The sequence below is a fragment of the Dendrobium catenatum genome, unplaced genomic scaffold (genome assembly GCF_001605985.2).
Source record: "Dendrobium catenatum unplaced genomic scaffold, ASM160598v2 fragScaff_scaffold_480, whole genome shotgun sequence".
NCBI lineage: Eukaryota > Viridiplantae > Streptophyta > Magnoliopsida > Asparagales > Orchidaceae > Dendrobium > Dendrobium catenatum.
The window spans coordinates 95,256-111,245 of record NW_021318942.1 but is presented as its reverse complement, the minus strand read 5'-3'; the positions used below and the strand labels follow the sequence as shown (position 1 = coordinate 111,245).

Below are 15,990 nucleotides of genomic sequence, written 5' to 3'. Positions count from 1 at the left end.
TTGATCAAAGGCAGGATTAAGGTTTGAATTGAAGTTTGAATATTTGAACTGGACTGAAGTTTGGATTTTGATTGAGGCTTGAATTGAATTAGGATTTGGATTGGTCCTAGAATCTAGAGAGACTCTAAGATCTAAAGTTTGGAAGTATTGTGGAATTTAAGAAAATCTTAGGGTCTGGATCTAGAAAAGTCTTAGGGTCTAGATGTGCATGGAAGAATCCTAGAATCTAGAGTAGGGCCCAGGGTATGGAATCTAAAAGTCCTAGGATCTAGTTAGATCCTAAGGCCTGTAGTCTAGAAGAATCCTAGGTTCTAGATTGGTCTAGAAGAATCCTAGGGTTTGGATAGATCCTAGGATTTGGAGTTTAGATTGATGTAGGGTCATGATTGATCTAGAATCTGGATGGGTCCCTAATGACCTCATAGAAAAATGAGGTCAACACAGACATCATATGAAGGGCCGATGATGGTGGGTGTCCAATGACATTTTATAAGGTAATGTGCATACATACTAAAGTGTACCAACATCAGATATCCCTAAGTCAATGGGTCGGAGCAGTGTGCTATAGCAGCATTCTAGCAATACACTAACACTATTAATTGAGTGGAGGCCTGATGAGGATCAGGTTATGTCTTTTCTTTGAAGAAAATGTTATAGGAGATGCTTGTATGCAATATATAAGAAGTCACTTAAATTTATCAAGGATATTTGACTGTTTTGAAGTTTTCTTAATGCTTGATGATAGTAGCTTGTACGGATGACGCCAATGTACTCTTTAATTTTAACTTCTTGTGAGAATAAATGTACACCTGAATATGAATTTATGTTACTCCATTGATATTGTATATGAAATTGAGAATTTGTCCCTTGAAGGAAGCTGAATTATAATTGTAACTTTGAGGCAGCATGCTTTGATACATTGCATAATATGCTTTTTTGAGGCTTTTTAGCCTGCTAAAAATTTTTATATGAGTGGTGAATCTATTAACCACTTGCTTTTATGGAATATTTATAAAGAGAATATTGTTCAATCAAAGCACTTCTTGATGATGTTGACCTCTATGGAAAAGGTCGAGAGAATCCATCAAAAATATATGACATATACGAGGTTGTATGTTAGAGTCTTGCTCGATGACGTTAACCTATGTGGAAGAGGCCGAGAGAATCCACCAAGGATATAAGACTTATTCGAGGTTGTATGTCAAATCCATGCTCGATGACGTTAACCTATATGAAAGAGGTTGAGAGAATCCACCAAGGATGTAAGACCTATTCGAGGTTGTATGTTAAAGCCCGGCTCAACGATGTTAACCTATATGAAAAATGTCAAGAAAATCCACCAATGATGTATGACCTAGCCGATGTTGTATGTTAGAACCTAGCTCGATGACGTTAACCCATATGGAAGAGGACGAGAGAATCCACCATGGATGTAAGACCTATCCGAGGTTTTATATCAGACCCTTTGCTCGATGATGTTAACCTATATGGAAGAGGTCGAGAGAATCCAACTAGGATATATGATCTATCCGAGGTTGTATGTTAGAGCCTTTGCTCGATGATGTTAACCTATGTGAAAGAGGTCGAGAGAATTGACCAAGGCTGTATGACCTATTCGAGGGTGTATGTCAGAGCCTTACTCGATGATATTAACCTGCGTGGAAGAGGTCGAATCGAATCCCCCTTGGATAAAATTTTCCTTGATTTGAAGGGAGCGAATGCCATATATCTCCCAAATCAAAGATGAAGAATGGTCTATCTTTAGACCGCTACTGCCTTTTTGAGGTTGATATTAAGACCTTGCTCAAGGAGTGAAAGCCCATCATGGATTTTATAAAGCTTGAAATATTTGCATTTGCTAGAAACTTTATGAAAATATTTTTCTAAAATATCATATTGAATGTTGGAAACATAGGAGGACTTTTGTTGAATGCTGCTGCAGTCAAGGTTACCCCACAGTCAATATCTTATTTTCATGAATTTGAGGGAGAATTGGAAAATGTCAATATATTAACATAAACCACTTTTGAGATTAGAGCAATAGTTGCCCACCAGTGAGGAACGATGTTCCCACGGACGGCACCAAATTATTGCGTCCTAGAATATTCGCGGTGGTAGAGAAATATATAATTTAATGTTTTAGCATTGTACGAAGATTCTGCATGCAATCAGATAAGAGAGAGAGTGTAATATTTATGAGACACCACGATTTTTATATGGAAAACCCCTTAAAAGGGGGAAAAACCAAGGGGCCTAGCCCAATTTGAATGAATTTACTATTATTTGCAGTCGATTACAAATGAGGCTCTTCTTTAGGGGGAATGCCTTGGCTTGATGTACATTATAAGAAGTATATGATGAGAATACAAAGAGTCAATGTTGGCATGTTTGTTTGGTCGGAAGCACCGTAGTCGACGGGCAATGTAAATTGGAAGGACCGTTGTTTGACTACAAAGGTCAGAAGTATGACGTTAGGTAGAAGTCCAAAATTGTACAAAAATCCAGCATCAGATAGATGTCCAGCGAAAGTCCGACAACAGACAGAAGTCCATCGTTGGATAGAAATCTGACGACGAGCAGAGGTCGGACGTTGGGTAGAAGTCCGACTTCAGTCGGCGACAGTGGAAAATTAGATGGTATTCGAGCAAATCTCCAGAGTCACTTATAGATTGGATAGAATTAAAATGTCACTTGGAGATCGGGCGGAGTTTCGGCGTCACTTGAAAGTTGGGCGGAACTTTAGCATCACTTGAAAATCGGACGAAAATCTAGCGGTGGTCCAGGAGGAGCTTCTTCCCTCCTTCTATTCTTATCTTCTCTTCTTCTTCCTTCTTACTTGGGTCCCCTCTTAAGAGAAATGAGGAGCTATTTATAATTTTTTGAGAATGACATAACTTGTAAATAGGAGGAGGATCAAGGGAAAATGGGGAGTGGTTTGGATGGAAGACCAATATTTAATCCCTTGATCGTGGACCGTTCGTCAGACATTTAAAGGTCTTAATGATATTGGAATTTGGCGATCTTGGGCTCATTGGATTTGTCTCGTTGAGCCGCTCGATTTGATTATAAGCATGTCATGTTTGGAAACCGTTTGACAATAAAAATTGTGGTTTGAACAACAGTGCTTCGGGTCTTCTATTCAAACACATTTGGGCTCGGATTGAGTTGAATTTAGTGGCGTTGGGTTCGTATTTCCGAGACGTTCAGTTCGACTATAAGTTTGCTGAAATCGGAGTTCAGATGGTTATGGATTTAATTTTAAAGCTTCCAACATGATTTTTACCTTGAGATTCGTGACCGATCAAAATAATTTTTTGATGATGTATCAGTCTTGTACATAATAAGTGATCAAAATCAAATTAATTGTAGCTTAACTTATGTTGAAATGAAGCTAATAGCTCTAATTTTAATCAAATTAAATGATTTTTAAGTTGAATTGGCGGAAGATTTTGTATATAATAATTGATTGAAATCAAATTAATTGTAGCTTAAATTAAGTTGAAATGAAGCTAATAGTTCTAATTTAAATCAAATTAAATGACTTTTAAAGTTTAATTGGCCGAAGATCGGATTGAAAACGGGGAGTCGGGACCGATTGTCAGCGAGAAAAACAACAGATCAAACTGACTTAATTTTAAAGGTTCATGGGAAGCCGTCAGGCGGCCGTTGCCATCTTCGTCTTCTCTCTAGCATTTCTCCCATCTCTAATTCGCTTCAGTTGATGAACAATGAATGTTCAGTAACGGCGAAGACAAAGGATAAAGGAGCATGGTGAATTCGAAGGAGCTTTTCCCCTAGACCGTCCTAGATATTTTCTGCTTCGGCAATCGTTGTCCTGCATGTCTGTTCCAGAATCCCTCCGCTCGGCTTCTTAGGTTTAAAGTGGGAGACAGTAGAAGAGAGCGGAGGAAGGGGATAATATCCAATTATTGTCCACCATGATCAGCTAAGAATGAATTGAGGAATCAATACAATGAATGCAACATTGATAAACACTTGCCCTACTTTTTTTCAGCCACGAGCCCTTCTTTACCTTTTCCCTTTTCTCCAAACCTCTGCCTCCGGCAGCATCAACTGAGCCGGCGTTGCAGCTATTATTTCCGGTGGAGGGCTGAACTTTGTTAGCGGAGAGGAGGAAGCTAGGGATGGAAGGGGTGCAGCAGCATAATGATAAGAAATCGGCAGTGACGGATGTAGGTGCGTGGGCCATGAACGTCATTAGTTCCGTCGGCATCATCATGGTTAACAAGCAGCTTATGTCCCGTGCAGGTTTCGCGTTCACGTTTGGTTAGTACTCATACTTGCAATTTCCAGCTGATCTTTCTGTCTCCTTCTCACTCTCCTAGCACGCGGTCGATTATTCTGAGAAAAAAGTCAGATTTGTAATTAGTTCTGCTGTTTCATCCTTGGTTGCCAACTTTCTTCACCTGCTTATATTTCCAAAATTTCTGATTTTCACTCTGCGTTTGATTGTGTCAAAGCAAAGGAAATAGAAGTGCGAAAAAAATTGTAAATTATGAACTGTAGCGTTTGGTTGTTGTTTTGAGCCCCTCATTTATTTGAGTTAAATTCCCAGAATCCAAAATATTTTTTGAGTTTCTGAATCCTTGCTCCTCTTTCAGGGATCTTTTGTACTCTATTGGAGATCCCACCTATTCTTTTCTTCCTTCGCATCTAGGGTTGTCCTCTACTTCTCGAATTGATTAGGACACCGCCGTAGTATCCCTTCTAACGAATATCGAACGTTGTTCAGCTTCTTACTTGTTAGGAAAATGGTGCTTGATGTCATGGTTCAATTGTTGTTTCACTCGCATGGATTATTATTTTAAAACAACATTTCATTCCCCATGCACCGTTATGCTTTCCTTTAACTCTTTGTTAATGTTAACTCCCTGTTATTTGCTCACAGCGACTACTTTAACTGGCTTGCACTTTACTGTGACTGCATTTGTTGGTTTCATTTCCAATGCCTCCGGATATTCTGCATCAAAGCATGTTCCTTTATGGGAACTTCTCTGGTTTTCCATTGTTGCCAACACATCTATTACAGGGATGAACCTGAGCCTTATGCTCAACTCTGTTGGCTTTTACCAGGTGCTAATTAACTTGATTTCAGCTACTTTATAACTATTCAAAATCGTATAGCGCTAATATAACAATTCTCACACGTGGTGGTGTAGATATCAAAGCTTAGTATGATTCCTGTTGTCTGTGTGATGGAATGGATTCTTCATAACAAGCACTATTCCAAAGAGGTGAAGATGGCTGTTGTTGTGGTTGTTTTGGGTGTTGGAGTTTGTACAGTAACAGATGTCAAAGTTAATGGTAGAGGTTTCCTTTGTGCTTGCATAGCAGTGCTTTCAACATCCTTGCAGCAAATTGTGAGTTCATTCTGGTTCGTCAATTTTTTGTTCAAGAATTTGCTGATTTCCTCGTTGCTGTTTCTATTTAAATGTTTTACGAAAAAAAATGTTATATGATTTCTCTCAATAACCACCTTTAAAATGAATGCATATGTGATAGTATGATGTGCTTGCTTTCTTTTTATATGGATTAATGCATTCATCCTTCCAAGTTGTTTTGATGCTGATGCATCTATAGAAAAACAATTTTACCAAGTTGATAGATAGCTCTACAATCATCAAACTACTTCTAGGTTAATAGACAGCTCTACAGTCATCAAACTACCATATCCATTGCCTTGTGTCAAGAAAGAACAATTAGATTTTTCTGTCATACCCCAAATTTAGAAGGCGGTATAGGCTGACAACAGGGGACATGATGAATAGCTATAAAGTCTTTTTTGTACTAAGATGAGAAAATTCATATATAAATTATAAATATAATATCTAATAATGACCAATTGGAGATGCATAATAATAGTGCATCAATAGAAACAATAATTGAAAGAGAAAATGAAACAACAATTTTGAAAATAAATCTACCCAAACCCAAACGAAAATATGAATAAAACTACTGCATAAAGATTGCACGTTCCTCTCCTAATCCCTTCTTCCACTCCACGCATCAATCTACCTAAACCAATGAACTCTCAACCCCTCTCTATCCTTTGCACACATCGCATCCTCCTCCATCTCGCATCTCCCTTATCTATACACCTCTACGCAAACAGACAACAACTCCACAGTCTGTTTTCTTTGATCATTGCCAAAGTAGCTCGGTCATCCTTCTAACATCTCCGGTGAAAACCCTTCTCTAACTCCCTTTGTTGCTCTTCAGCCTTCCTCTCCACTCTGGTACGCCCACGACTCCAACCTTTTTGCTACATCCATCGCCGGTAACCCCCTTCTCTAGCACCCTTGGCTGCACTCCATTGCAGCTGTCTTTCTTCAGTTTCTCTTGCTTTATAAGTTGCCATGGGTATGTAGAAGGTTCATCTCAATGTTATGGTCATTGGATATGTGGACTTTGGTAGATCAATAACTACTGGGCATCTCATCCTCAAACTTGGTAGAATTGAAAATTTTGTGATATACAGATTTTAGAAGGAAGCGGCAGAGATGAACAATAAGTTATTGATGTATGCTTGGTTATTGATAAGAGAAGGCTGGATGTGAGTGTGGCAGCATAATTGACATTGCTTTTTTATTATTGCACTATCACTGATGCTCCTGGGCTCCATAACTTTATTGAAAATATGATCACTAGCGCCTCTCAGGCAGACTATGTTGTCCTCATCATAGATTCTAGACTTGGTGATTTTGATGTAAATATCTCAAAGAATGGAGAGCCACGTGACCTTGTCTTGCCTTTGTACATGATGTCAAATAGATTATTTGCTTCTGCAATAAGATGGATGTCACCACTCCCAAGCACTCCAAGCTTTTGATGAAATTGTCAAGAAGGTATCTTCATTTTGAAAGAAAGATGGTTACATCCCAAAAAAGGTACCCTTTATACCCATCTCTTGTTTTGAAGGTGACAACATATTTAAGAGGTCTGCTAATCTTGATTGGTGCAAGGGTACAACTCTTCTTGATGCTCTTCAAGAGTTCCCCTAGAGATAATGTTGGCTTCACTGTGAAAAATGTGGCTGTGAAGGATCTCAAGTAAATGTTTTTTATCTCTAACTCTATGCATGTCTTTTTCTAAACGGGGTGGGTATGAAGACCTTCCAACCGCTATGTCTCCTGAAACCAACTAGGAACACCTTTTTAAGCTGGTGGGAAGGCCTAACACTCCTCATAGATGCCTCCTTTGCAGAGAGATGTTGCAAAGCTACCAAAATTTTTGGTGAATAAGGACTTAAAAAAATGACATGAAGAGGACATTTGGAGAGAAACGGATTATTCAAATGAAACTGAGTTAAAAATAAAATTTAAATTGATAAAAATGATGAAAAAAATAGCAATTAAAAATAAGGCTAAACAAATAAGTTGTACATAGGTGACTTGCAATAAATTTGCAAGGAACTTGAACAACCATGCACTGGCAAGAGCGCGGACAAGACGAACTCCCATACACACTCAGAACACCATTGATTGCTCGTAAGCAAGTAAAGAATGCTAGAGTAGAAAAATAAATTACCATGCCCCCTATTTGTAACAATAAATTTGATTCCTGTGTGATGCTCACCGCGTTAAAATACATTCATTCAAAGATAGAAAAATATGATATTTTGAAAAGTGTGACAATATTCTAACTCACCTTAAACATCATTGAATTTGCAACACAAACATGTAAGTGGACATTCTGTAATTTAAGAATTCCAAATGAAACATTCCATTCATTATAAGTAAAACTAAATATTTTCAAATACTGCATACATCATAACATAGCTTGCAAACTTAAGTGCAACATCTCATAAAGTGTATAAGTATATCACACTCGTGCACCTAGAACCATGCTAGCGCTTTGGAACCACACAAAAGTTTGTGCAATTGTGATGCAAATGTACTTAGAAATGTACAAGTATGTCATGTACGTGTAACAAAAAGTGTGTAGGAGTGCCAAAGTTAGACTCACAACATGTTCTCTAATTAATATATCAATGCTCGATTCTAAATATCAAAATGTTGCATAGGCTGAAAGTAAAATGTACTAAAATTTTTTCTACTATGAGAAGTGTGCAATTTCTTTTAAAAACATAACAATATTGTGCAAATGCACTAAAAGTGAAAGTTCATTAATGTTGTTAAACCTCTAAGAACCAGTCCGAGGTTAACCAAGAGGAGGGTGTGAATTGGTAATTAATTAAAAAAAAACTCTTTTTATACTTTTTCAAACACTAAAATTAGACAATTTCAACAACAGAAGTGGAAGAGAATAATTTCACAATACCAAAACAAGAGTTTTCAACCACAGTAAATCACAGAAAAGTGCGAAAATTAAAGTGCGAGAAAGTAACATAACAAACACATAAGATTTTATAGTGGTTCGGTCAAAACTGACCTACGTTCACTCCCCGGAGATCTCCGCTCCAGGTATTGCACTAAACCTTTTAATGTCTTACCTTTAGGCGGAGAAGCTCTTACAAAATTTCTTTCACCAACCCGGTGCAGTAGAGTATCTTAAATCTTTTTCACTTTCCTGGTGAAGGTAGAGAACCTGAAATTCTTTTTCTTACTCCTGGAGATGGAAGAGAACTAAAAATCCTTTTACTCCCTCCTTGATTTGGCAGAGAACCAAGATCTATTGCTGAAGAATGTCTCCCCAGAGCTAGCCAAGAATCAAAGCAGAGATTTGAAGAAGATTGAAAGGAACTTTGCTTAGAATAACCTTGGGAAGCTCTCACAACTCTTCCTCACAAGAACTCTCCCTCTCTTCTCTCCCAAATCTCTCCTCAACTCTCTCTATCTAAACTCCCTCTCAAGCAAACTCAGCAGCAAAAAAGATGTCTTACAATACAATGTAAGAGTTTAAATAGAAAGCCTCCAAAGAAGCCCAAATTTTTAATATGCTGTCAAGGATCGTCCCGTATGATCGTGAGATCGTCTTGTACGATAGTAGAAAATAACACTTTCATACATTATGAACTATATTTTTCTGTATGATCAGTTCTAGAGATTGTACTAATTGTCCCGTATGATCCTGCGATCGTCCTGCACGATTAGTTCAAGAGACTGTATTGATTATCCAGTACGACAAGCGACGATTAAACATCGTCCCATGCATCTCTTGGGTCATATAGTACGATTGTCATGTAAGATGTGATTGGGTAGTTAAACTATAATTAGTCTCCTAATCACAGAATCAATTTATGCATGATTGTCACAAATCGTCCTGTACGATCTATATCGTCCTATACAATTAGCACAAAATTTAAATATTAAAATATTACCTAAATTGCTATTGGCAGTTGAATATTGTGATTATACTTGATCGTCCTATACAATTAGGATCATTCAGTACGATTAGTTTAATCAAACTCAATTATCAAAGGATGCCCTAATTAGGATTTTCTTCTTAACTAATTGTTCAGTACTACAATGATTTAATTTTTTCAAAGGGATAGTAAAAATATTCAAATTAGGATGATTCTTTGATAAAGTAGAATAATCCAATGTGCTATAATCCATTTTGTCTATCAATCTATTCATATATATAAAAGCATTCATAAGTAGATTAAGAGTATGTGACTCAAATTTGTATACATTCATTCATAAGTTTTAAATGTCTCAATATTTTCTCTAAGGCAAATTATTAGATGCGGACACCAGACATGGAGAATCATCCGGATTTCTCTCTGTCTACAGTAAAAGCGCAGTCAAAGCACAACTGTTAGAGTAACTGTGCTTTGATTGCATTTTTATTGTAGACAGAAAGAAATCCGGATGATTCTCTCTATCCGGTGTCCGAACCTAAGAATTTATCTTTCTCTGGAGAACATTTTTGTATTTTAAATATCTAATCCTTTTATGGAACTTTTTTTCTTTAATTTTTTTTTTTGGGAAATTTAGGAGCCTTGGCTCATGTATTAAAATAAAAAACAATTACAAGAAACAAAGAAAATTGAAAAAAAAGAGTTTACCCCAGGAACAAAAACCCCGTGTAAACTCCAAAACCGGAAACAACAACACCTAATAAAAGCAGTTTACAAATAGGACTCAGGCAAAATAGGGAACACTGCAAAAATGTATCCGAAATCAGTAAAGGCTGCTGAAGAAATTTGAGAAGCGGCCACTTCCTCGGTTGCCACAGCCTGACAAAAATCCAACCCAAAACACCTGCACTGGGCCATCCAAGGGCAAAGAATCAGCATTAAGGCAACAGCCCCGGTTGCCACAGCACACCAAAAACCAGCCAATAAACAGGACATGGGCCATCCAGAAGGAATCAACAGCATCCAGTAGTGCTCCCAGGTCATCATCGTCCAAGTAAACTGCTCCCACCAGATCGCTTCCAACCAAATAATCCCAACAAAGAAAAGGGATACAGAAAAAAGAAGAGAATTTCTGTTTAAGCACATCAACATTTTTCCAATTTCCAGCCTTCCTCCGAATAAGAATTTTAATGTTGTCTGCAACCACAGAGGAGCCAACCAGGCGTTGGAGAATCGTCTGTTGTTTCTCTCCCTCCAAAGATGATATACAATGTAAGCAATGATAGATAAACAAAAGTTTTTCTCCAGAGGAACAGTAAATTCAGTGTCTAAATAATCAAAAACTTGAAGTAAGTTAGGCCTAAACAGAAAACTACTAAAGGCCGGCAAGACCAACATGAGCACAGTGAACGTATAATCACATTCAAAGAAGATGTGATGATGAGATTCCAGCAAAAAGGAGTATAAGGAGCAGTTAGGGGGAACCGGCAACCCCCTACGAATAAGAACATCAGCACATTTAAGTTTCCGAGTAATGGCCATCCAGGCGAAACAATCAAACTTAAGAGAGCCATTCTTATGCCAAATAAACTTGTGCGAAGAAACTTCCTCCAAATACGAGTAAAAATGGCCAGAAAAATCTTTGAATTTAGGAGTAGTAGAACCATCCCAGGTAATAACAGAGACCTCTAGAATTGTAATATTACAAACAGCAGATATCAAAGTAGGAGGAAGATAATCAGGTAAATTCCAACTAGCAGGATCCAAAAAATTACAAACCACCTTAGAATTGAGCCTAGCATCATTGTAAGCCTCCCCAATCAGATTACCATGAAACCAAGGATCCCACTTAAAGGAGAACATACAGTTACAACCAACCGAGAAAATAAGATTGGGCAAAATTTTTTGAGCCACACCACAAATATCCTTCCAAAACCTGGAAGCAACAATAGGAGGAGGTTTAAAGGGTGTCTCATATTTGGCCCTTAACCAGGAACTAGCCAAGGAAGGGAACTGATACCATCTCCAAATAAAAGAGCAAGCTACAGCAAAGTAGTAAGCATCAAAAGAAAGGATGCCAAGACCCCCATAAATCTTAGGTTTGGTAATATTGCTCCAAGCAATAAGGTGTAACTTCCTCTCATTGATACTCCCATGTAACAAAAACTTAGCACAGAGTTTGGAAATGAAAGAAAGACAGGCTTTCGGTATGATAGAGCCACGAATCCAATAATAGGCAATGGTTTTTCCTTTAATTTTAAAATATATTATTTAAAATTGAGAATGCCTCATTAGCCATAAAAATGGACTTCTTATATGTCACTTGATCACCCCCACTTTAATAATAAAAAAATATAATTTCCTCTAACACCAATCCTTCAACAAACATGGTCAATTAAAGTCTCATTTTGAAACCTAGTGATTGTATCTACAATAGCAACATAAACCTTTGAAGAAATTTATTGAGATAGATGATAACATAGATCTCATTTTTTTTCTTATGCTGACATAAATTCCTGTAACCACTAAAGGTCTGATCTCACTTCCATGAATGCAGAAAGTGCTAGATTACAGTAACTGCTAAATTCTGGCGAGATCGCAATGAACCGAATCCTCTTCTTGTTGCTTCTGTTATTTTACCGAAGTCTCAGGGCTAGTTGGATTTAAGTAAGATTTAGTAAATTTCATAAATATAGATTTACTAAATCCCGAGGATGTAAAATCCTACAACTATTTGGCAAGAAAGTTGTTTAATCTTATTAAATCTTATAAAATTGTTTAGCAAATAACTTAATATTTAAGATGAAGTCATTGAAAGCATAAATCTAAATTAATAAATCAGGATTTAAAATGATATCTTCTTGTGCTCGTGGTTCATGCCTCTAAATCTTGTAAATTTGGCAAACTATTATATTTAATAAATCTGAAATCAATTTATTTGACAATATTAATTATTAAGAGTAATTGATTTGTGTTTAATTAATATGATATGAAGATTATTAATTTTTTTTTTATCGGTCCTAATTAAATTAATAAAAATATACTTATTATATATTAATATAATAATTAATTATTAGTTAATACTATATTAATTTAATGAAAAAATTATTTAATCGGAAACCAAAACCATAGAAAATAACCTCATAATTAGTAACTGCTCGAGTTAAATCCTCCACATAGTTTTTGTCCTTTATCATACTTGCCCTCTCACTCACTGTAGGGTAAAGGAAAGGTTTCAAAACAAAAACAAAATCAGACAGGTGACAGTATCCTTGTTGCCATTGCATGTATGTTTGCATAATTTTTGTTGACTGTAGACTTGAAACCACCCCACGACTTAAACAACTGATTTCACAAACTGTCCCACTGACGACACAAAACTCCATTTGTCGTTTTGTTCCTCATACGCACAAAGGAAAACACGCAGAGGAAACTGTTGACCTCAAAGACAGAACAAAAAAAAAAAAAAAAAAAACTGTTGACCTCAAAGACAGAACAAAAAAAAAAGAATAAAAAATCCACATCATACCCGTAGAATCCGCCGAAGACCCGCCGATGCTATAGTCATATCTCTGCAAACGGCGCCGAATCAGTCCGGATATCCAGCAAACTCGCCTCGATCGCAGCCTCCCGTCGCTAATAAAAGGAAGGTGAAGCGAGGCCTTTCATCCTCGCTCGCTCTCTGCTGCTCCATGCGAAAACCCCGAGCAAGGCTCTCGACTCCAAGCCATAGCCGCTTCAGGCTCCTTCCAACTACGGGATTTTGCAGGAGCATGATTCTCATATCTTACACTAGCAATTCCTATTACTATGCACCTGCGGTTTTTGTTTTGCGTATTTGGTGGATTAGATTATACTTGAGAATCTTACGGATTCTCTGTCATATAGTTAACTATCATTAAAGAAGTTTCTTGGGCCTCATTATCACTTGTTTATTGTTTGGCGATATTCTTCCGCTGATTTGACTTTTTAGATGGAATCGAAGTTTAACTTTGAGATTATTTTGATTTGAACTTGATTGATATTGGGCCAAATATATATACTAATGTATGGATGATAATTTATAAACAGATTCCTAATGCATGTAATTTTTAATATTTGATTCAATAAAATTTTAAATTTCAAATTTCAATTTTCGAATTGATTTTGCAAGTTGATTCTTTAGAGTGCGGTGCAACTGCGGCTATATAGTTCCTGAGGAAGTAATTTTCCTGTACTTACATGAGGCTTGGACCTTCTTTATTTTGGAGAGTATTTAAATTTTTTTTGTTTATTTCATTATGTTCTTAGCTTGTTTCTTGGCTTTATTTAAATATGGTACAACTATAATTCTAATTGAAATAACAAATTTCAATTGCTTGCTGATTTTGTGATGTTCAAAATTTTGTAATATTTTTTTTGGATTTATTCAATTAATATATTATCATTAGGTTTTAATTATCATATATTTTTATTTGCATTGAAAGAGTTTTTGTTCTAGCTTATGATTTAGTAATTGTTTATACTTTATTTAAGAAAAAAGAGGGATATCTGATCAATTATAAGAATAGACATAGTAAAACCGAGATTGATTAATTTATTGTAAAATAATTAGATTGGTTAGATTGTAAAGATTATAATGTCAATATGAGTGAAAGTTTATGTACTTAATATTACTTATTAGTTTTGGACAATAAGATGAATGAGTGAAAAATAAAAGATAGAGTAAAATATTATCTTAGGATTAGTTGAGAGTATTTAAAAAGTACTAATAAAAATAATTTTTAGAATAAGATTCATGATTTAAGATTTGGGAAAAAAGTAATCAGTGATATTAAAAATTTTGCAAAAATATATTCTTGGAGAATTAGAAGAAAAAATTTATAATAGCAAAAATAATTGGTGGTGAAATTAAAATGAACAAGAAAAGATAGAAAATAAGATGCTTTGTTATGAAAATTAATTTAGTTGTAAAAGCTCAAAAAATTAGTAAAAATATAGAGAGGCCAATATGGATTTATGAAAGCAATACATGATGCAATAAATTTAGCTCTTAGTGATTTATATAATATATTTGATATTAACGAGAGAATGATTTATGTATAAATTAGCCAAGCAAAAAGATACGAGAAACAACAATTTAGTTCATGTGAAGTGCATCAATGATAAAGATCAAAAATTGTTTTTCTTAGAAGTGGATATTCAACATAGATGGATGAGATATTTCGATAAACATTTTAATAAAGGTTATGAGAGTGTGGCTGACTTTAATGACCATAGCATCCTAAATAAAAATAGATTTTTATCGTATTCATAAAACTAAAGTTGAAGAGGTTTTAAAGAAAATGAAATGTGGAAAAATAGTATGACCAGATGATATTCGAATAGAAATGTGGAAATGTTTGGGAGACTAAGGAATTTTTTGCTTACTAAACATTTTAATATTATTTTGAAGACAAAGAAGATGCTAGATGATTAGAGCAGTATGTTAGTTTCTATTTTAAGACTACAAGAATAAAGCTAATATATCACATATTAAAACTATGAGAGAGAGTAACTGAACAAATGGCTAAAATCTGAAAAAAATGTCATTTTCTGGCGGCCATTTTCTTTGGACAAAATGGCTAAAATTCGTCAGAAATTAGCATTTTTGACAGTAAAACATGGGTCAGAAAAGCCTTTCCGACGTTAAATAATGCACCGAAAATATTTTCGGTGGAAAATTCGCCTGCAAATATATCCGGCGGATTATTTTTGTGCCAAAAGATAAAAAAAATTTTAAACCCTATCAACCCTAGCAGCCCGCCCCAGTCAGCCACCTCGCTGCCCCCAGCCAGCCCACGTGCCCCACGTCATCCCGCCCCCCCTCAAGCTAACCCACTAGCCCGCTCAAGCTAGTTTGTTGCGCCCTAGCCTGCCTGGAGACTGCTGACTCGACTGGCCAGCCCAGCAAGGGCGCCTGCGGCGGGGTTCGAACACCCGCCATTGATGTTAGTCCCGCCCCAACAATTAGGCTAAGGAGGGAAAGCTGCAGAAATGCATCTTCATTTATATTTAAAGTATAACTTAAAACTATTTAATCTAAAACAAAAAAAAAATATTTATATTGAAATTAAAATCAACGTTGTGAAAATCGGACCGGGCAACGAACCGAAATGAGTGGTTCATGGTTCGACCAGTAGAACCGGGGTCGAACCGGATGAAGTAATAAATAATAATATTATTAAAATTTAATAGCATTAATATAATAATTACGGAAATCTAATCTCAAAACTTATAATTCAAAAAATTTAAACTCTGTAATTTAGTGGATTATCTCTCAATATAATTAAATTAATAAATAATTTAATTAAATTTGAATGATTAATATAATTATATACTATAATTAAATTATAAGACATAATTTAATTATGTTATATTTATGAATATTTAATAATTTAATGATATTGATAAAGATTCTTATAATATATATTATAACAAATTAAAAATTTTAATAGAATATATAAATTTATAATATTAAATTTACAAATATGTAATAAGAATAATATTTAATATAATATATAAATTTATTTTATTAATTTATATAATATATATTATAACAAATTTATAATACAAATTAAAAAAATTGTGCACCCAATTAGTCCAAATTCGTGGCCCAACCAGTCCAAATTTGTAGCTCAATCAACCCAAATTAATGATCTAATAAACCAAAACTCACATTCAAGCTC

The 15,990-nt window shown here is 35.5% G+C and overlaps 1 protein-coding gene and 1 pseudogene across 1 annotated transcript in view; both read left to right on the top strand.

Moving 5' to 3' along the window:
- Positions 1-3,572: 3,572 nt before the first annotated feature.
- Positions 3,573-15,990, top strand: part of LOC110096486 (UDP-rhamnose/UDP-galactose transporter 2) — a 25,459-nt gene continuing 13,041 nt past the window's right edge. The window contains exons 1-3 of the mRNA XM_020822471.2: positions 3,573-4,287; positions 4,910-5,094; positions 5,181-5,381. Coding sequence (XP_020678130.1) covers positions 4,146-4,287; positions 4,910-5,094; positions 5,181-5,381 — 528 coding nt within the window. The 5' untranslated portion in view covers positions 3,573-4,145. The remainder of the gene's footprint in view (positions 4,288-4,909; positions 5,095-5,180; positions 5,382-15,990) is intronic.
- On the top strand, positions 5,791-7,777 carry LOC114579537 (annotated as a pseudogene).